The sequence below is a fragment of the Monodon monoceros genome, unplaced genomic scaffold (genome assembly GCF_005190385.1).
Source record: "Monodon monoceros isolate NGI ecotype Baffin Bay Population unplaced genomic scaffold, NGI_Narwhal_1 Super_Scaffold_19, whole genome shotgun sequence".
NCBI lineage: Eukaryota > Metazoa > Chordata > Mammalia > Artiodactyla > Monodontidae > Monodon > Monodon monoceros.
In genome coordinates, this window is record NW_021703775.1 from 59,208,211 (window position 1) to 59,231,067 (window position 22,857).

The following is a 22,857-nucleotide window of genomic DNA, read 5'->3' on the forward strand; positions in this document are numbered from 1 at the left end:
CATTTAAAAAACAAAAACGAAAACTAAAAACAAGAAAGAAAGAAAAGAAGCAAAGCCTGCATTGAAATTGTGATCTTTCAACCTTATTTGTTTTCCATGTAGATGGTTATTTAAACAGTACTTTTCTCCTCAATTAGGTCTTCATACTAAAAGCAGAGATGGATCCCAGAGGCAGCACTTCTTCCTCCCTGATGGTCTGAACAGTTTTCAATGGCTAATGGCCTATAAACAAGTAATATCTTGTAGCCATTGAGGCCAAGAGAAGTGAAAAGGAGTCTTTGACAGTTACTGGTTTTCTTGGATAAAGCTTCTAAGCAAAACAGGGAGACTGCCGTGCCAGAAGACTCTGTTATTCAGCCTGCATTTGGTTTTCCAAATTCGGGAACTTGTGGACATCCATGTGTCAGCATTCAAGACAATTTGATGCTTCAAGGAACCTCACAAGGTTTTTAAGTGCAAGGTGATCAGATAGAATGATGTGAGCGCTCATCCCGAATCAGCCACATCAGCTTGGTTTGCTGGATAGCCCTGCTGAAGGAGGCTGCACGGAGAGGTCAACCCTTAATGGGTGGGAAGTTTCACTCTGTTCCCTCTCTGCAGGCTGGTGCAACAATTTCCAAATGAAGCTCACTCTGGAGGAGAGGAGAGTGAGAGAGTTACCTGGTCCTCCTGTCCTGCTCTTGTCCTTCCTCTCCTTTCTGAGACTCTGCCATCTCCCTGACCCTGGAGTTCATGAGTTTCCCCAGGTTGCTTCCAAAAATTCCCCCTTTGCTTGAGTTACTGAGAGGAGAGTTTCTGTTACTTGCAGCTGAGAGAACTTTAAATGACACAGCCTTCCATGGCCTGGCCCCTGTCTCTCCCTCCAGCTTCTTTTCCTGACACCCCTGCCTCAGCCTCAAGTTGCACGCTGTCACTGTGTGTCACACTGTCGCAAGCCTCCTTGCCTCCCTAAGCATCTTGGGCAGGGACCAGGTCTTATTTATCTTTGTACCCCAGCACCTGTCACAATGCCTGGCACATAATAGGAAGTTAAAACATGTTTGTTGAATGAAAGGAAGGTAAACAGAAGTGGGATTTTCATTTCTGCAGGAAAAATAAGAGCGTAAGGTGAGGAACAGAGTTTCCCTATGGGTAGATACCTGAAAAGGGTTCTGGCCCTAGAAAAGCAGTGATTGTAACAGACAGTAATGAACCTCAGAAGGGTTTGAAAGAGTGGTGCAGTCCGTGTGGAATTAGATCCTCTCTTTCTTGCCATCATATCCTGTTTCTCTCTTCCTGAAATATCTCTGCCTCCCATTCTACCAGTGCCATTGTATTAGGGGTTGGAACTGTCAGGTTACTTAGATTCAGAGCTCTCATTCCCTGCATTCCATGTCCTTGGTGATGTGTGTGTGTTGTGTCCCCTAATGGGAAGGGACTAAGGACATCACTGGAAAATAGGTGGGTCAGGATTGTGCATCCAGAGAGCCTAAGTCTATCTGAGCAACTCAGGGAAGGCTCCAAAGAGGAGGTGGCATTTGGACTGAGACTTGAAGGATGATTAGGAGTTTAACAAGAGGATGGGGAGCCCAATGTGTTCAGGGAGCTACAAGGACTATGGCTGTAGATTAAAATCACGCAGCTTAAGTGAGGGCAGGAGGATTGATGGGGGGAAGTAAAGTTTGCACTGGATGTTTAACAGACTCCTCACTTTGTACATTTAATAGACCCTGAGATACACTTAGCAGAATTATACATACATTTTAAATTGCCAAGCTTACTAGAGAACCCCCTATGCAGCCACTTAGGTTATTTCGTGTGCCACCATCATAAGAAGCAAAGCCGTTAAGTATATAGACCCTGGAGTCAGGTTACCTGGGTTTAATTCCCAGATCTGCCTCTCCTAGTCCTATGACCTTGGGCAAGTTACTTGACATCTTCATGCCTCTGGTGCATGATCTGTAAAATGAGAATAATAACAGTACTTCTTGCAATAAATCATAGGGATAAATGAGTTAATACATGTGAAGCCCTTAGAACAGTGCCCAGCATGCAGCAAACGCTCACGAATTGTTAGGCACTTCATGATTATTTCTCTCATGAGGTTGTTTGCAGTCGCCAGTCATGCGCTCTGTGTATAACCCCATGATATTAATTATACGATTTTAATTGTTCATTTGTGCATGGTTTCTCACTGGACTGTGAATTCCTCACAGCCATTAGTTGAACAAATATCTCTTTCCAAAGTAACGGAATTCATGCATTCAAGCATATTTCCTACTTACTACATTTATATATTGGTAACCCAAGGGAGCACTTCTCTTAGGATGGTGACTAGAAGATAACATTATATTTTGGAAATTCCTCTTTCAGGCTGGAAAATCCTTGGTCACAGAAGCATTGCCATCTTTATAAAACCATGTTGGTCACCCTGAGACTGCCGCTGGAAAACTTGCTTCAGGGAGGTTTTGTCCCATTCAAAGGGTTTAAAGAGCCCAAAGAAACAAGAAATATCTGAACATGGTCAGTTTGGCTGAAAATTTTTAGTAGAGCCTTGTTGCAAAACTTATAGCCAAGAAACCTCTTTCAAAGAGCCTTAACTCTCAAGAGATGGGCCAGTTAAGATGAGCGGAGTTTAGACATCACTTGCATCCGGAGAAGCTGGTCCGATGCTCCTCGTCCGCTTGTTTTGGTTGACTTGGAGGAGAAAGGGCACGGAAGAGGTTTCCTGCTGAGACCATAGAATGAAAGATAGAGTTGCCTTAGGAGATTGGCTCCGAGTCTGCAGGACCAAGAGAGCTCCACAAAGGCTGGACCAGAGCCTCCGAGTGTGCAGAAGCAGGTGTGTGTTTGTGGGATGCCCCGAAGGCAGTCAAATGAGTCAGGACACTGGAAGACAGGAGATCTGAATTCTAGTTTTATCCCTTCGCGTCAGCACAAACTTCTTAAGGCCTGGGTTTCCTTTTTCTTTTTTCTTTTTTTGCCATTGAAGAGTTTGATGTAGATTGTCTCCAAAGTTCTGTTTCTGGTGTTAAGATTTCAGTGTTGGCCCAGCAGTGCTGGGCACACTTTAGGTTGAGCAAATTGGCCTTTATTTGCAAGCCTCCCATGGCACCCATCACCACCAGGACCCTTGTCTCCACCCTGCTCCGTGGACCTCACCCAGCCCCACCTGCACTGCAGCCTTCCCGCGTGAGCCCCCAGGGGCCCAAGCCCTTCTTGCCCGCTCTTACCTGAAGCCTGGTTGTCTTCCTCAACCCCCCGAGAGGGGGCTCCTTGTGCTCTCTCACCCGACGTGTTTCAGGCCTGGAGTAGGGCTGGGTCTGCTCCTGGCCCCCTTGAATCTGGCCTTGGCCCTCCAGCCCTGTCACTGCTGTCCTCTCCCAACCTCCTGGTCACCTCTGTCCTCCGCTGAGCATCCATGAGCTTGGCTCACTGCTTCTCTCTCCATCCTGACTCCTGTCACCATCTCTGGCAACTTGAACATCCACACGGACAATTCTGACCACACCGTAGCCTCTGAGGACCTCAAGCTCGGAGCACTTCACCTCTGATGGTCCACACAGCATGTACTCAAATACGTGTTGACAACATGTCGACAATGGGCACGTTTGAAGAGGTTTCATTTATCTTCAAAATTATGATACCTATAACTAGGGTGACCATATAATTTATTTTCCAAACTGGGACAATGAATGAAAGAGAACACCAAAATAATTAAAATTATGTTATTTTTGGAAGTATTTACTTATTGATGACAAATTGGTTTTTATATTAAGGACCCTGTAAAATAATTATATTCCAAAGCTATTTTCCAAAATAAAATTTTTCTTCAAAAAATTAACTCGTGTACATTGAAGCGACATTGAAAAAAAACTTTATATCAATTATCTGCACATTCAAAATCATAGGCAGAATAATTGTTCCTAGTACTTATGTTCTTTAATTAGTTTCCTAGCTAAATCTGTCACTAATAATGTGTCACTGGTATCTTTATGAAGAATTTCCTTTTTGAAGCTAGTTTTCGTATTTTGAAGGTTTTGAACAAATCTGTTTGAAATTGCTTTCGAAATAAAATCTATCGTTAATAAATTTGAAATTGCTGACACCTTTCTCTGTAGACCACAACATTTTTAATTGACAATAACTCCTCAGGTAGTGAGAATTGGCAAGTTCTATGCAAATTCTGCTAAATGGATGCTATTTTCAATTCAGAATTTCTTGTGTAAATATTTTGTCCCAAGTATTGACACAGGTACTGTCTTTTGGCCTCCATTCAGAGTAGCATTCTCCAGCACACATTTTTACAGGATATAACTTGTCAAGTTAGTCATCTCTATTTAGGATTCTTCTGAATGTCTCCCTATGGTGTATGTAATTTCACATCCTAATAAATGAGTCCTTGGTAGAAGCCAGAAGTAAAAAAAAGTGGAGTTCAACCAAACCCATGCCAGCTTATTTTAATGCAACCAGTAATAACAGTATCTAGTTAACAAATGAAATATGCAAGACAAATGCTAAACTAAATGGGACTCACAACAACAGGCATAAACAGGGGCTCTCCCAGGAAACAGCTCTAACACTGACCCCTCCGAGGCAGCTCAGTGGTTCTCAATCCTGGCAGCATATCATCAGTACCACCTGCCAATGCTCAGACTCCCTTCCCAGAGACTCAGCTTTCACTGGATTAGTGTGGGGCCTGGGAACAAGCATTGTACTCTCAAGTGGTTCTAATGTGCAGCTCGGGCTGAGAGTGGCTGCACCAGCCTGATGCACCACTTTTAAAGCCAGGTCAGTGTGGTCCTCCAGGGCCATTCCCCAACTGCTCCATATACTGCAGGAACACCGTGATTCTGATAACAGAGAACAGGGAGGTAAATCAGGCACCGCTGTGCTGCTGTCACCTTGTCTCTGCACCCCCGTGGGTGCGCTGTCTCCTTGGGCCAGGAGACAGTGCACGGCAGGTGCTCTGGGGCATGAGTAGAGCAGAGAGGTGGCCCTGCCACAAACCCTGTGAAGACTACCCATGACACGGTCAGAGTGATTGCATGAAATCCTGTCAGACATGTAATTAAGCATCTCCTATATTGTCATGACAAAAATGAAACTTGTGGAGAGTTACAGAATTCTAATGGGAAATAAAAATGTTACAAATCTCACAAAAGCTCTAGTTAAGCCTTCATAAGTGCTGTGTTCTATTCTCAATTTTTATTTTGAAAACAATTCTCAAAATGTAAAATCCCCAGCATTCCCAAAATGATGTATTATTTTGGCTCATTCTACAAATTTATGATCACCTTTCTAACTCTGTGTTTCGAAGTATGAAAAACCACACTGGCAAAGAAAAATAACAACACGTGGTTTCCAAGCCCTAAGTGCCTTGCTGCCCCACGTGTGTCCCATAAAGCACTGGGGGTTGTCCGAGAGCCAGTCGGGAAAGCGGCATCTGCTGGTGCTTTGCCTGCTCTGAATTTAGTTCCGGGGCTGTGAGTTGAACTCTGTACAAATGTTCTGGATGACCTTGGGAACCACTTTGTAGAGGTTGTCGAACTCGTCCACAAAGAAGGCGTGGTCCTTGGCAGGGTGAGTGGCGATGACTTCCAGCTCGTCCTGTGCAGCCCATGCCACGCCTATGGCATAGGTGATCACTCCTGTGGGGACAAAGGGTAGATGAAGCAAATGTCCCCAAGGGAAAGTACTGAAATGAATCCTTGCCTTTCTGCTGCTCTGTTGGCCATTGTGCTTGAAGGCAACCGAGTCCAAAATCAGAAATGTGCCCAAAGCATGAACATCTGCTGTATGCCAGCAGCAATAAAGTTGGTATAGTTGCTATCTCATAGGAGTTTACAATCTTTTGGAGAGAAAAAACAGGAAAATGGAGTAAATGCATGATAAGAATTTCATGTCCAGGAGCAGCGTGGGGATGACATTTGGACAAGTGAAACTTTGGTGCCGTGCAGATTGTACCACATGGCACACACTTGCTCTGTGTGTAGAGGCGCACAAAATTCAGTCTTATATGCATCAAAAGTCGGTTCGAGATCTTTTAAATGAAAATGAAACTATGGGTAGTCAAATCCATTTCACCTGCCTTCACTAATCAAGGTCGTTTTAAGACTTGCATGTCCTCCAAGTGGCACGTAGCCTAAACAGTAAGATTTTTGTCCAAGTTGTACTCCAGAAACTTGGAGTCAGCAGTGAGCTGACCTTAGAGTCAGCTGCGTCTAGCTCAGCTGAGCTGGTTAAGACAGGATAGGACCACTGACCCTCCAACAGGGCATGCGCGAGTGCCCGCTTGGTGACCTTTAGAACAAGCGCAGAGGCCTGTAGCTTGGTTACGCCTGCGCAGAGCAACACTTCCACACCTTTTTCTAATCACACTCCCCACGCCTCAGACCGCCCTGCTCCTTTACTTGCTATAAATACCCCGAGCTCTTTGCCCTTGGGGTGGTAGATTTGAGGCTGGTTCTCCTGTCTGCCTTGCGAATAAACTCTACTGCAAACCTAGACAAAAAAATGGTGGCATTGAATTACTTTAGGCTTGAGGGTGACTTTATAAGCCATAGGCTCCAACCTCATTCCCGGTGCAGGAACCCTGCTTGCACAAGGACCTGGAGAGCTGTGACCCAGCATCTGCTCCATCACCACAGAAAAGTAAGTGTTTACCGATAAGGAGGTGGCGGGCAGTGTTGACTGATGCAGGAGGTCATGGAAGATGAAAGGGAAAAGCGCTCTTTGGATTCAGAAGAAACAGAAACAAGATACTGGTAGCCTTTGAAGGGAGCAGCGGCAGAGGAGTAGATGCCATAGAAACCAAGTGAATTGCTGTGAGTTGAGAGTGAAAAAGAAATGAAGATGTGGGGCAGCACATATAGCTGATTCCAGAAATGTGGCTATAAAGGAGGCAGGTGGTAACTGGAGCTAGAACATGGGGTCAAAGAGAATTATTTCCCTTTTTAGGAAGAGAGGGACTTGAGCTGGTCTAGATGCAAATGGGAACGAGTATAGTAGGATTAAAGGGTTTGGACTGTAACATGGAGCAGGGAGGAGAGGAATTCGGAGGGCAGGGGTCTGTTCTCAGTGGGGAAACAGACTGCCTGCTGTGTGGTTCTTGCCTGGTGAGCGGAAGCTTGACCTATTCCCACGCCCCCTCCAGGCTGGCCAGGGTGGGGTTAGCAAGATGGCCATGAGACAGAGGGCAGAGCCTGGGTGAGGGTTTCCGGCCAGGCTCCTCTCCCCCGCCAGCCACTCACAGGGCCCACATCACTCTCTCCAGCATCTTCCGGGTGCCCTGTCCTGCTGACCGGAGAGCCATCCACACCTCACGTGGTTCTGGTCTAAGCTGGCCTTTTATTTTGGCCGTGCCACGCGGCGTGAGGGATCTTGGTTCCCAGACCAGGGATCCAACCCGTGCCCCCTGCAGTGTAAGCTCGGAGTCCTAACCACTGGACTGTCAGGGAAGTCCCTCAGCTGTTCTTCTATTGTGGCTCGTTGAGCTGAAGTTAAGCTGCCAGTTCCTTCTCTTACCTCTCCAGTGTCTTTTCTCTGAACACGGTCCACATTGGGAAAAGCCAGCGTTGGGCTTTAGACCCCTGCCAAGTCTGCAGGAACAGCTTGGCTGCAGAATGGGGCTTAGACTGACTAAGCCCTCGTTTCTGCTCAAAGATGGAAGGACTGCCCCCCAGTAAAGACAGCAGAAGCAGTACTAGAGATTTCTACTGGCAACCCAGCCTCGGCTTGGACACTCCCACAGTGCTCATTGCTTCCATGTCACTTGCATCTGTTGGTCCTTGTTCTTTAAAGCTGCCCAGAACATAACAGCCCTGATAGTGCCCAGGACATCTCCCTTGATCTTCACTTCTCCTGACGAGTAGGCCAAGGCTACCCTCTGGGTGAGGTGCAAAGGAGCGGCATCTAGGAAAATGAGTGAGTGGAGCTGAACATGAGTGGGACCAGACGTTTGGAAAAAGCAGGAGAGCCCTGGGCTTGTCGAGAGCTGCCCCACCTGCGTCCTCCCACTCACTTTGGAACTTTGGGCAGGTTGCTTCTGAGCCGTAAACCATCTTCCCTCTGCTGACATGAGCCCAAGGAGCCCTGTGAAGGCTGGCACGCGGGCCATCTGCCATCCCACCATTATGAGTGCTCCACACAGGGCGAATCACTGGGCAGACCGTCTGAACTTGGTGTCTGGTTACTTTGGTTTCCAGAAGCCAGAACTGCTGGTTCCTAAAGGCTTGTTTATTTTTACACCCCTTCTTGTTTCAAGCAGGATTAAAAGCAGCTTTAAAGAATATGGTAAATCTTGCATCTGAACCAAGTTTAATGTAGGCAGACAAGAAAACTTCCCCCACAATGAGTGAGTCTGTTCACTAGTACTTATCTACAGGTTTTTGGTTCACTGACCACTCAGTTTACTTCTGTTATCATTACTATTATTACTATCACTTGGGGTTTTCTCCAGGTTGTTTGTATTTTCCTGGTATTTTATGGCACTTTCAAAACTGGTTATACATAGATTCTGTCAAAAAGCATTAAATATGACCGATTTTCTAAATTTACAAAAATAGTTTGCTCACTTTTCATGGTTGTAAACTTTCTGTTGCTCTCTTCCAAATTTTCATATGGAAATATCTCTTTAAATATTTTGAATGAAAATTTCTTTGAGGTCTCCCCCAAACCTCCAATATCTGGTTAGCAGTTGCTTACAAAAGTAGCACTTTTCTTTTAAAACATCCATTTTCTTCAAATTTCTAACACAATTTTGTGGTCTTCAATGGAGATGAAAGCCATGAGTCAAATTCCTCTTCAATGTGTCACATGTTGGTGTGCCCTGCCTCAGTGTGGGACCTTAACATCCACAGTCACCCACAGGCCATGGTTTGCCGTGACACTGTGGAAGCCACCGTGGTGCCCCCTGCCTGACCCTTCTCTGCTGCCCAGTGGGGCCTGCAGTGTTGAACTACACCCCTAACACTCTCCCTGCAGTTCTGAACAGTTTATTAGGTGATAGGCAAAACCAGTGCATAGAGAGACAGTCCCTTCTTTGTCCCACTGGTCCACCAAGCCCCAGAGGGATGCTCAGCCCCAGACTGGTCAGCAAGACCAGCTCACTCACCCTCGTGATGGGCGACCATGGCCGGTATTCGGACATCGTCATAGGACCTCCCGTCAGTGATGAGGATCATTAATTTCCTCTTGTTGGGCTTGGACTTCTTGAAGAGCTGTTCTAGGGCGTAGTTGATGGCAGCCCCCGTGCTGGTCCCACCACTCCAGTACCCCAGTCTCTTGATGGCGTTGAGGACGTCAGGCTTGGTGCTGTACACGTCGAACCCAAACTCCAGCCGCTGCTCGTAGGTGTACTGCATGGCCCCGATCCGCGTGTCCGTGTCGGAAATCTCAAACTCTTTGCTGAGGTTGGCCACAAACTGGAGAACCGTGCGGAAGTTGCCCGTCCCTACGCTGCTGGAGCCGTCGATGATGAAGCCAATGTCGGCCGAGTTTAAGCAGGTCTTGCTGCAGGCCAGTCGGTCGGTGTCACAGACCCTCTTCACGAGGGGCTGCACGGTCTTGTGGAGGCTGAACCAGTTCTGCACACTGAGCGAGTAGAAGCCGTTCGTTCTGCACACAGCCTGAAAGACAGGGGGAGGCCACCCGCCAGGTCAGGGGCCTGGCCACGCCCCCTCGCCACGCCCCCTGACCCCCGGGGCGGGGGAAGAAGCTGGCAGATGCTTGTTTTCTGCACCAGGCCTCCTAATGCGCTCTCTCCATCTCGGTTCACCCAGTCAGGTGCTCACCGGGGCAGAGACCCGTCAAGTTATCCCTGGACTCACTCCCACGCCCTCAGCCAGGTCTCTGCTTTTGTGGAGAGCCATCAGTCAAGCAAATCCACAGGGAGAGGGGAATCACTGGTTTCAGCTTCATATTTATGCCTCCTCAGGCCCCTCTGTTCATTTGTACTGGCAGCCAGCCATGAAGTTGGCATTGGTGGGCATCAACCCAGGAGAGATTAAAGAAAGCTTTTGTTTTGATTGGGAAAACAAAAGGCACGCATGAGACATAGCTAAAGAATTGTTTCCAGAGCAGCCCTGCATCCAGCAGGAAGGGGGTTCCACACATGTGTCAGGCACCACGCTAGATGTTCTTAGATTATCTCACTAACCCCCCAACTTAACCCTACAGGGTGGAATTATAACCCCCTTGTCATGAAGGAACAAACTGAGGACCAGCTGTGAAGTGACATCCCTTGAATCCTTGAGGCCGGAACACAAATCTGTCTGCTCGTAGAACCCAAGCTCTGTCCTCTGGACAACCCTGCCTCCAGGCAGCTTAATATTTACTTGTGCCCAAGTTTGTTCCAGAAAAAAACTCAAGGCACCTGCAAATAAACATTGAGCAAGCTGGTCGGTGTGTTCTTGGAAGTGACTGTTTCCCCCTTGCCGCTGCCTCTCTGGGGGACGGGGTGGGTGTGCGTGGGTCACAGAGAGAATCACAGACCTGATGGCTACAATCGAAGGTGTATAATTAAAACATTATTTTAAGACAAGAAATGACTTTAAAATGTCCTAGGAAATATACTTTAATTGGTTTGTAAAAACCTAATGGGGTTCATAAAACTCTCCATGGCTTAGGTGGCATATGAGATGGGTGTTGAGGCTGAGCTGAGTTGCAGCCAACGGATGGAGAGGAGGGATTCCCCACCAGGCAGCCTGAGTAAGTCACAGCAGGACGCCAGGTGGCTGGAGCTAGGAAGATGTGCTGGGAATCTGGGTTAGGACCACACTCCAGAAGACCTTGGGAATAATAGGGAATAATGAAGGATTTGAAGCAAGGACTCCACAGGACTGGAAAAACTCTTCATAAACATGAGCTTCATTGTGAAATCTAAACTGGAGGGAGAAATAATAGATGTAAAGTAGTAGTTGAACTGGAGAGGTGGCATTGGGCATGGGAAAGAGTGGACAGATGTGAGATACGTGACATGGGAGCTGACAGGGTGTCCTGGGGTGACTCTGGGTGTCTGAGACAGCTGTGGGGCCCGTATGTACAGTCCAGAGGAGGAAAGAATTTGGGTGCGAAAGATGATGCACTTGGCATTTTGCACGTAACGTTTAAGGCTCTTGGGGACATCGGGTGGAGACTAGTCAATCAGCTGGAAACAAATGGCTATTGAGCTCCGGAGAGACCAGGGAGGGAGACATATGAGCGTATCATTGCCTGTGAGCAAAGGCTGAAGCTGTGGCCCTGGGAGAGGTTCTGGAGGGAGAAAACCTAGTGAGAGCAGAGGAGAAGGCAAAGAACTGAGCCCTGGGGAAGTCTACACTTAGGGTACAAGACGGAAAAGAGGGCTTCCCTGGTGGCGCAGTGGTTGAGAGTCCACCTGCCGATGCAGGGGACACGGGTTCGTGCCCCAGTCCGGGAGGATCCCACATGCCGCGGAGCGGCTGGGCTCGTGAGCCATGGCCGCTGAGCCTGCGCGTCCGGAGCCTGTGCTCCGCAACGGGAGAGGCCACAGCAGTGAGAGGCCCGCATACCGCAAAACAAACAAACAAACAAACAAAAAAAAAAAACGGAAAAGAGGAGAGAGCAAATGAAGTAAGAGCCACACCGTGTCCTAGCGGTTAAGGGAGATGAGAATTTCAAGGACAATGAAGTGCAGGATTTGTGCAGGGAGCTGAGCCCTAGTAGATCTGGAGACACAACACTAAAGCTTGCGGGCATCCCCCCACCCCTCCCTCCTATCCTCTTCCTTTCCTTTTTTTTTTTTTAATCATCTTTAATTTCTTTCATCAGTGTCTTATAGTTTTCTGCAAAGAGGTCTTTTGTCTCCCTAGGTAGGTTTATTCCTAGGTATTTTATTCTTTTTGTTGCAATGGTAAATGGGAGTGTTTCCTTAATTTCTCTTTCAGATTTTTCACCATTTGTGTATAGGAATGCATTAATTTTGTATCCTGCAACTTTAACAAATTCAGTGTAGCTCTAGTAGTTTTCTGGTGGCATCTTTAGGATGCTCTATGTATAGTATCACGTCATCTGCAAACAGTGACTCTTTTACTTCTTCTTTTCCAATTTGTATTCCTTTTATTTATTTTTCTTCTCTGATTGCTGTGGCTAGGACTTCCAAAACTATGTTGAATAATAGTGGTGAGAGTGGACATCCTTGTCTTGTTCCTGATCTTAAAGGAAATGGTTTCAGTTTTTCACCATTGAGAATGATGTTTGCTGTGGGTTTGTCGTAGATGGCCTTTACTATGTTGAGGTAGGTTCCCTCTATGCCCACTTTCTGGAGAGTTTTTATCATATATTGGTGTTGAATTTTTTCAAAAGCTTGTTCTGCATCTATTGAGATGATCATATGGTTTTATTCTTCAATTTGTTAATATGGTGTATTGCATTGATTGATGTGCGTATACTGAAGAGTCCTTGCATCCCTGGGATAAATCCCACTTGATCATGGTGTATGATCCTTTTAATGTGTTGTTGGATTCTTGCTAGTATTTTGTTGAGGATTTTTGCATCTATATTCATCAATGATGTTGGTCTGTAATTTTCTTTTTTTGTAGTATCGTTGTCTGGTTTTGGTATCAGGGTGACGGTGGCCTCATAGAATGAGTTTGGGAGTGTTCCTTCCTCTGCAATTTTTTGGAAGAGTTTGAGAAGGATGGGTGTTAGCTCTTCTCTAAATGTTTGATAGAATTCACCTGTGAAGCCATCTGGTCCTGGACTTCTGTTTGTTGGAAGATTTTTTTTTTTTGCGGTGCGCGGGCCTCTCACTGTTGTGGCTTCTCCCGTTGCGGAGCACAGGCTGTGGACACGCAGGCTCAGCGGCCATGGCTCATGGACCTAGCCGCTCCGCAGCATGTGGGATCTTCCCGGACTGGGGCAAGAACCCACATCCCCTGCATCATCAGGCAGACTCTCAACCACTGGGCCACCAGGGAAGCCCTGTTGGAAGATTTTTAATCACAGTTTCAATTTCACTACTTGTGATTGGTCTGCTCATATTTTCCATTTCTTCATGGTTCAGTCTTGGAAGGTTATACCTTTCTAAGAATTTGTCCATTTCTTCCAGGTTGTCCATTTTATTGGTATAGGGTTGCTTATAGTAGTCTCTTAGGATGCTTTGTATTTCTGTGGTGTCTGTCGTAACTTCTCCTTTTTCATTTCTAATTTTATTGATTTGAGTCCTCTCCCTCTTTTTCTTGATGAGTCTGGCTAATGGTTTATCAATTTTGTCTTCTCAAAGAACCAGCCTTTAATTTTATTGAACTTTGCTATTGTTTTCTTTGTTTCTATTTCATTTACTTCTGCTCTGATCTTTATGATTTCTTTTCTTCTGCTAACTTTGGGTTTTGTTTGTTCTTCTTTCTCTAGTTCCTTTAGGTGTAATGTTAGATTGTTTATTTCAGATTTTTCTTGTTGCTTGAGGTGCGATTGAATTTTTCTAAACTTCCCTCTTAGAACTGCTTTTGCTGCATCCCATAAGTTTTGCTTAGAACTGCTTTTGCTGCATCCCATAAGTTTTGGGTCATCGTGTTTTCATTGTCATTTGTCTCCAGGTATTTTTTGATTTCCTCTTTGATTTCTTCAGTGATGTCTTTGTTATTTAGTAGCGTATTGTTTAGCCTCCATGTGTTTGTGTGTTTTACGTTTTTTCGCCTGTAATTCATTTCTAATCTCATAGCGTTGTGGTCAGAAAAGGTGCTTGATATGATTTCAGTTTTCTTAAATTTACTGAGGTTTGATTTGTGACCCAAGATGTGATCTATCCTGGAGAATGTTCCATGCGCACTTGAGAACAAAGTGTAATCTGGTGTTTTTGGATGGAATGTCCTATAAATATCAGTTAAATCTATCTGGTCTATTGTGTCATTTAAAGCTTCTCTTTCCTTATTTATTTTCATTTTGGATGATCTGTCCATTGGTGTAAATGAGGTGTAAAAGTCCCCCACTATTATTGTGTTACTGTCGATTTCCTCTTTTATAGCTGTTAGCAGTTGCCTTATGTACTGAGGTGCTCCTATGTTGGGTGTATATATATTTATAATTGTTATATCTTCTTCTTGGGTTGATCCCTTAATCATTATGTAGTGTCCTTCCTTGCCTCTTGTAACATTCTTTATTTTAAAGTCTATTTTATCTGATATGAGTATTGCTACTCCAGCTTTCTTTTGATTTCCATTTGCATGGAATATCTTTTTCCATCCTCTCACTTTCAGTCTGTATGTGTCCCTAGGTCTGAAGTGGGTCTCTTGTAGACAGCTTATATATGGGTCTTGTTTTTGTATCCATTCAGCAAGCCTGTGTCTTTTGGTTGGAGCCTTTAATCCATTCATGTTTAAAGTAATTATCGATATGTATGTACCTATGACCATTTTCTTAATTGTTTTGGGTTTGTTTTTGTAGGTCCTTTTCTTCTCTTGTGTTTCCCACTTAGAGAAGTTCCTTTAGCATTTGTTGAGGAACTGGTCTGGTGGTGCTGAATTCTTTTACCTTTTGCTTGCCTGTAAAGCTTTTGATTTCTCAATTGAATCTGAATGAGATCCTTGCTGGGTAGAGTATTCTTGGTTGTAGACTCTTCCCTTTCATCACTTTAAGTATATCATGCCACTCCCTTCTGGCTTGTAGAGTTTCTGCTGAGAAGTCAGCTGTTAACCTTATGGGAGTTCCCTTGTATGTTATTTGTCATTTTTCCCTTGCTGCTTTCAATAATTTTTCTTTGTCTTTAATTTTTGCCAATTTGATTACTATGTGTCTTGACGTGTTTCTCCTTGTGTTTTTCCTGTATGGGTCTCACTGCACTTCCTGGACTTGGGTGGCTATTTCCTTTCCCATGTTAGGGAAGTTTTTGACTATAATCCCTTCAAATATTTTCTCGGGTCCGTTCTCTCTCTCTTCTCCTTCTGGGACCCCTATAATGCAAATGTTGTTGTGTTTAATGTTGTCCCAGAGGTCTTGTAGGCTGTCTTCATTTCTTTTCATTTTTTTTTCTTTATTCTGTTCTGCAGCAGTGAATCCACCATCCTGTCTTCCAGGTCACTTATCCGTTCTTCTGCCTCAGTTATTCCGCTATTGATTCCTTCCAGTGTAGTTTACATTTCATTTATTGTAGTGTTCATCTCTGTTTGTTTGGTCTTTAATTCTTCTAGGTCTTTGTTAAACATTTCTTGCATCTTCTCGATCTTTGCCTCCATTCTTTTTCCGAGGGAGGTCCTGGATCATCTTCACTATCATTATTCTGAATTCTTTTTCTGGAAGGTTGCCTGTCTCCCCTTCATTTAGTTGTTTTTCTGGGGTTTTATCTTGTTCCTTCATCTGGTACATAGCCCTCTGCCTTTTCATCATCTGTCTTTCTGTGAATGTGGTTTTTGTTCCACAGGCTCCAGGATTGTAGTTCTTGCTTCTGCTGTCTGCCCTCTCTCTTCCTTTCCTTTTTAAACTTGGGGTCCTGTCTTTGGAGGAAGGTTTATGTGGGGTCCCACTGTACAAAATATACAAAAAATGGGCTGCTTTGGGGGGATGGGTGTGAGGGCCTGGATCCCCATCTGTTCTGCTCCCATCTCCTGCCAGGCATTTCCACAGAACTGAGGGGGAGCTGAGTTTGAAATCCTGATCTCCCTGACTTGATTCAATACCTTTTTCTTGTTTATCAGATTAGTTAACTTGCAGTGCATGTGTGCCCATGTGCATGCTCGTGTGAAGGCTTGTGGGCTGCCCTGGGGCTATAGGAGGAGCTCAGGGAAGTCTTTACTGTGAGACCTTGGGGGCCCTGCTCCTCCCAAGGTGCTGATGCTGGGCCTCAGTTCATCAGGTACATGGTGGTGGTCGTGGGGTGGGGGGGTTGCTTTGAGAGGATAACTCCAGGTTCCAGACTTACTAGTCTCTCACTGGAGGCCCTCCTACCTAGAAGTGAGCTTAACACCCATTTGAAGGAAAAAGAGACACAGCCTGGATGGCTGTTACAGCTTTGCAAAGTGCAGGGAATTCTTATGTTGGGTGGGTCTCCCACTTACATACCTTGTTTGCAAAGTTGGGCTCTAGCACGTACTGCTTCTCATTTTCAGAGGCACCTTCCATGGTGATGAAGAAAATGTTGATTCCTGACTCTCTTGCAAACCTTGATGCCTCTTCCACCTTGTCCGTGGGCCAGCCGTCCACCATCACCACGGCCACGTTGGGAGCACTGCCTCTGTTTCCGTTAGATTTGGAAAAGAAGTTCTTAGTCACAAAGGAGATGGCCCGGCCTGGGAGAAAAAGAAAACTCGTGTTTGGAATGATCATGGAACTGATCATAGCAGCATAAAGAGATGCAGAAAAATACTCATTCCCTCCCTTGTTGGCTTGTTTTCTTTTTTAATCACATTAATTAGTTTTAGGTGTACAGTTCAGTGGTATTAAATGCACTCACAATGTCTTGGAACCATCACCACTAGCCGTTTCCCCCCTGTTTCATTTTAAGCCTTTAACTTCTAATTCTCTCTCTTTTTTTTTTTTTTAACAGTTTTACACCATTTGCGGCAACCTGGTTGGACCTAGAGATTGTCATACCAAGTGAAGTAGTATACCAAGTGAAGTAAGTTAGACAAAGACAAATATTATATATCACACATGGAATCTAAAAAATAATACAAATGAATCTATATACAAAACAGAAACAGATTCACAGACATAGAAAACAAACTTATGGTTACCAAAGAGGAAAGGGAATCGGGGGAGGGATAAATTAAGAGTATGGGATTAACAGATGCTAACTATTATTCATAAAATAGATAACAAGGATTTACTGTAAAACACAGGGAACAATATTCAATATCTTGTAATAACCTATAATGGAAAGTAATCTGAAAAAATATATAACTGAATCACTTTGCTGTACACCTGAAACTAACTTAATATTGTAAATCAACTGTACTTCAATTTTAAAAATTAAATTCAAAAAATAAAAGTTTTAAAGACCAGCAAACAGATGAGAAAAACTTTCATAGGAACAAAAGTGTCCGTTCTTTGCCTGGGTGCTGGAACCAACCTCACTAAGCCCCTGTGCCATTTCCCAGAGTGTGGGGTCGGGGGAGCTGAAGTGACAGGAGCCTCTCCTTGGGCTACGGTGGCTCGGGGTGAGCCTGGTGCTCCAGCAGCCGCTGGGTGGGGAAGGCTATATTCTGGGTTCAGTGGAATCTTGTGTCTAGTTCCACCAGGGGCACAGGTCTGGCTGGCTTGGGATGCTCTGCACCCACTAAGAACTAAGAGAGGTGTTCTAGCCTGGCTATGCCGCCTACTGGCTATGTAGGCCTGGGTGGGTCACGTGGGGCCTCTGGGCCTAGGTTTCCATGACGACAACCTGCCTCAGCTGAGAGCAACATTTGAGAGGGATAGCACAGCCTCCCAGCATGGCTTCCTCAAGCATATACTTCACACTGTCTAGGGTCTTATGAAATTTTTTGGAATCAAGGAGGGTGATCAGCTGTCCCAGTTTTCCAGGACTTTCCCAGTTTTAGCACTGGAAGCCCCATATGCCCCTGGGCAAACTGGGATGACTGGTCACCCTAGAGTCAGCATAGCTGCATATAGTAAGGTAGGTCTCTTAACCTGGGCTCTGTGAACCCCTGGGGCACTGGGGGTGAGTACCCACAAATCCCCTGAATTTATACACAGTATTTTGTGTATATAAGTATTTATTTGGGTACAAGGGCCATAGCTTTCAAAGGGGTCCCCAATCAAAATAAAAGTTACGAGCTACCTTCTTAAGACATTAGGGTTAATGACATTACACTCAATGCTGCTTTGGTTTTGACCAGCATCCTGGCTCCGCTGGCTAGTGTAGTCTTACCTGACAAATGAAAGGATCAAATGGTTACATACTCAGTTGCTAGAGGAATGTCTCGGAGGACCCACGTGAGCTGGCTGCATAGAGCACAGTTGCTAAGGGAAGCATTGGCTGCTGAGAACTGCTTTCACAGCTGGGGCTGATTTCCCTCAAGGCCCAAGGCACCCAGCAGTCCCCCCTGGTTTAACGTTAACTGCCTGTAGACAGAGCACAGGGAGCCATCGGAAGATCGCCTTGACCCCACCAATCTTAAATTTGGAGGTCATGGTCAATTTGTGCTTAATACATATTCCATCCACCTTCCAGCATGTCTTGAAAGCAGAGGCTGGAAATCTGAAAACTACATTGAGACTTCCTTGCAGCTAGTTCTGGATTTGTTTTAGTTTCATGAAATGATGCACACACATGAGATTTGATTCTGCTGTTTCTGCTGACAAGTCTGTAGAGTGTTTGACTTCTCCAGGGAAGTGTTAGCAGAGGCGCCTATGTTTGGTCTCCAGCTTCCTTGGTGTTGAGAACGTAGGGTGCAGAGCATTCACTTTGTGGCTGTGAATGGAGCAGGCAAGGCATGGTTTTGTAGCTGGCAGCTACAGCAGAAACTTCCTGATCATGGTGGCTTCCTGGCTGAAGCAGATTCCTAAAGAGGCTGTGGTGGCAGAATTGAGAAAGCAATTTCCTGATCTTGGAAGAGGTACAGCTCCTTGGAGGTCCTGGTTCTGCAGGAAGCCTTGGGAAGCCATCTCCGAAAGCTCAGCCTAGAGTTCATTTCTTCAGTAATTCTCAAAACCATTTAATACCCTGAAATAAATCCCTTTCTGCTTAAACCTGCTGGAATGGGTTCAGTTCTCTAAACCCAAACCCAGATCAATACAGGGCAGAGATAGAACATGTTACCCACTGAAAGAATGATTTTATGCTGATTTTGTTAATCCCATCAAAGAAACAGATGTCTTCTGAAGTTTTAAAGTTTTTATTTTTTAAACAATTCTTTTGAAAATTTTATTTTTGGCTGTGTTGGGTCTTCGTTGCTGCACGCGAGCTTTCTCTAGTTGCGGCGAGCGGGGGCTACTCTTCGTTGCAGTGCGCGGGCTTCTCATTGCGGTGGCTTCTCTTGTTGCAGAGCACAGGCTCTAGGTGCTTGGGCTTCAGTAGTTGTAGCACGAAGTCTCAGCAGTTGTGGCTCGAGGGCTCTAGAGCGCAGGCTCAGTAGTTGTGGCGCACGGGCTCAGTTGCTCCGCGGCATGTGGGATCTTCCTGGACCAGGGCTCGAACCTGTGTCCCCTGCACTGGCAGGCGGATTCTTAACCACTGCGCCACCAGGGAAGCCCCTGAAGTTTTAAAGTTTTACTCCATGATATATTACTGGAATTTCACTGATCTAAGTATTAAACTGAAAAATCAGACATCAATTCTATCATGTTCCTGATGAGGTAATACTGATTTTGTGTCTTGGATAGCAGTGACTTGGCCAGTGTTTATTTAGAATTGTTCAGAGATCGAAGGCTCTTCATTTGCCAGATGCTAATACACTGGTCTACAGAGACAAACACTGAGGTGGAGAGGGAAATAATTAACCAGGTTTACTGTAATTTTGAAGATGATCCTTCAAAGATGGTCTATTCCCTGTGTGCGCTCCATGTCAAGCAACTGTGGCTCACTTATCCATTTCCCTGGATTGTGATGGTACAGACAGGTTCCCCAAGGAGTGGACAGCCTTCCCAGTGCCCCCAAAACCAGACTACCATTTATAAATTAGTACACTGGCATGGGCTCATTGGTGGCCTTTGAGCTTGGTTCGTGTGAAACTGTTTCCTAATGCCTGGTCACCTCTGGGGAACTGATAAAGTGGAGTTTCTGGACCCGCCCCATTGAGGACTAAATCTTGACCTTGGAATTCTGGTACCCCACTGCCACTCCACCCCATCACCACCACCAAGGATCAGATAGAGACTCAGCTTGAAACAAAGACCATGTCTCTTTTTGCACAGTTATTACTATAACAGGAGCTGATTAGAAAAACACTCTCAAGGGGCACTGTGGAGCTTCCTGAATGGAACTGGTTACAAATTTTACTTATTTTTATAAAAAAAAAAGTTTTTACAAAATATAATGAAAAATAGCTGATGACTCGGGGAATAGTTGGAATAGTCATGATTGCAGTTCTACTTGTCCTGAAGAAAGCTGCCATACTGAGGTACCCGGCGTGCTAGAACTCTCCAGCATGTATGTGGTAATGATTTTTGCCCCCTGAATCCATGATAATACTTGAGGAAAGATACAGATATTATGTGAGTCATTTCTTGATGGATTATTTTGATTTTTTCCTTTTTCTATCTAGCATGAAAAGAAAGAGAACCATGGTAGCAAGAAGATTGCCATCCGGATCACATACCTACATTAGAAAGCCCTCCTCTCTGGGTGATTTTCTCTACGGCTGTCTTCAGATCCCGGGAATTCATGTGAGTCTTGAGATTAAACTGGGTAACGGGGTTGTCTCTGAAGATTCAGAACAAGAAATAAAAATCAGCTGGAAGTTATTACACTTTGAGGAAAGCGGGAATCAGAGCTGATGATAGTTTTAGATACGAACAGAATGGAAGCTGCTTCAAAGCCTTAAGCTGGTGTTTATAAAATGCCCCACTGTGGACAGAAGTAATGGGAGGACTGGGTCCTCCACAGTGTGTGTAGAGAAGATTGGGCTGTTTCGGGACACCGAAGGTGTGGGTTCTAGTTTTGACTATGCTGTTTCCTAGCTGTGTGACCTTGAGAAGTCATCTAACTTCTCTGGGCCTCAGTTTCCTCATCTAGATAAAAATAAAGATCATAAGGTTTATGTTGTTAAAGATCAGGACTGTTGTCAAGGGAGATTTTGCAAATGTCAGGATGTCCCCAGGCTGCCACAAACCCTCCTTTCCAGGAAGAGAGTCTCAGCTGATAGCCACCCCCGGGTTACCCCAGCACTGGAACTGCATCTTAACAGCTGTGTCAAGGAGAAGACATCCCTTCATCTTTCTCACTCTGTGGCTCCTGTGACTGGGTGAGAATATTCAAATCTTACCTAGAAGGTCAACATCTATTTTATTGAAGGCTGAAGGTTAGCTGGAGAGGAGTTGGAGTGAATTAAGTGGAGAAACAGAATGAGAACCCTTCTCTAGAGCAGAGTCTCCTTGGTTAACAGGCTTGGGAGCAGCTGAGCAGGGGATGTGGAATACTTTTCACAACCAGGTGGAAGGTGTGTCGGGAGGGACGAGGGCTCCGTGGGGTGGACGTGTGTGGTCACACTCAGGATGAAGTGGGGATGAAATCACATCTCTCGAAGCGCTGACACTCAGCCACTGGCAGCGCTTCCTGCAGGTGTGACCTCTGAGGTCACACGGAGCCCCAAACGCCAAAAGAGCCTGCCCTTGCTTCAATGCTCTGATGCTGCTGTCTTGAAATTCTTAATACTTTTTGAAAATGTGGAACTGCAAATTCCTGGCTGCAGATTACTAAGTCTTCAAGGAGAGGGAGAAGGAGACCTTTAAAAGCGAGTCTTTCCATAAACACCTGGAGTAGATCCAGGAAGAAGCAGGTTTCGGCAGTTTCGGGTGGGAATTCCCAGGCCCTACAGTGGATTCTCAGCCAGTCCTTTGGGGAACCTGGCAGTGCAGTCACCAGGAAGCCAGTTCCCCAGGACTCGAGAGGAGACATCCTCTGCCTCCCTCCCCTCCCCTGCTCCGACCCTATTATCTGACCCTCCTAGCTATCACAAGGTGATCTATGTCGGAGGAGAGTTCGGAAAGAGGCTGGAAGGATGCCCCTCTGTCCTCCATCTCATTAGTGAATATGAGGGACACAGGCTGGTTCTTGGGCAAAACCAAAGCAAACTGCCCAGAAGTCCACTTCTCTAAGCGAGAGGTGATGTGAAACTGGGAGGACCAACTCAAGACAAGCTCAACTAGGGTGGGTGTTGGGGAAAAATCCAACCAGATGAAAAGCCCCCAGGTGAAAACCAAGTTCTAGTTCAGGATTAAACACAAACGAACAACAACAATAAAGCAAAGTGCAGAACAGAGAAATGTGGGCATTCTGGCTGAGCTCAACCTCACCATCAAGCCACATGCAAAGGCTGCGAACCGAACCGAGGCTGCTTTAACACACCCCACTGCTCAGGGCCCAGGGTGGGAGAATCACAGCGAAGGAACTCTAGTACTTTCATGGTTAGTCTTTCCCTTGGGGCTCCAGGGCTTTCCGGTTTCTATTCTCACAGATCAATTTCAGTAACTGCTGTACTTGCCGCTCGGCCATCTAGGCTCAAAACCTGGACCCCATCTTTACTTGCTCAGTCATAGGACCCCTGGGACCTGTCAGGCACGTCTCCTAAGTTCATCTGTCTGGAGCACTTGCTTTTATCCCCTCCTCTGTGTTTCTGTGCAACCCTCTGAGTTCAGGCTCCCTTACTTCTTGCTGGTTCTATTATGAGTCTCTATGTCAGTCTCTGCAATGCTGGGTATATGCCTGTCTGCTAGAGAACCCTTCCTCATGTTCAGCTCTAACTGTAAAACTTGGCTCAAAATCATCCGAGACTCCTATTGTTAAACTTCATATTTTGGCTTTCAAAGCCCATCCGTAACTTGATTCCAATCTAGCAGGCTCATACCGTTCTCTCTCTCACTCTCACCTATATTCTACTTAGAATGAGCTACTCACTATTTCCTGGTTTTCTAGCCCTGTGCCTTTGCTCATCGGTTCCCTCATCTGGGAAACCCCAATTGTGCCCACCCTCCAAGCTCCAGCTACCTGTCTCCCTGGGCCCCGGCCCCAGCTGACAACCTCTGTGCCTGACTGCTTCCTCTAGCTGACAACACCTCACACAGTATGTGGTACCTGCAGGCACTCCATTAACAGTATTAAAGAGACATACATTTCTTCTTTCCTCTTCTGTGCATCTCTACCTCTAAATGCTGATGTTCCTGGCAGTGCTATCTCCCTCATGCATCCCTTCTTAATTTATGCACAACCCTGGGGGATCTCATCAACTTCAGCCACCTGGGGTTCACCGACCATTCCATTCATAT

General features: G+C 45.6%; 1 protein-coding gene across 1 annotated transcript in view; it reads right to left on the minus strand.

The window, feature by feature from the left end:
- Positions 1-5,397: 5,397 nt before the first annotated feature.
- The window catches only part of VIT (vitrin), a 123,686-nt gene continuing 106,226 nt past the window's right edge, over positions 5,398-22,857 (minus strand). The window contains exons 12-15 of the mRNA XM_029232148.1: positions 20,193-20,296; positions 15,994-16,220; positions 9,095-9,608; positions 5,398-5,630 (exon numbers count right to left, since the gene is read on the minus strand). Of these exons, the coding sequence (XP_029087981.1) occupies positions 5,452-5,630; positions 9,095-9,608; positions 15,994-16,220; positions 20,193-20,296 (1,024 nt within the window). The 3' untranslated portion in view covers positions 5,398-5,451. The remainder of the gene's footprint in view (positions 5,631-9,094; positions 9,609-15,993; positions 16,221-20,192; positions 20,297-22,857) is intronic.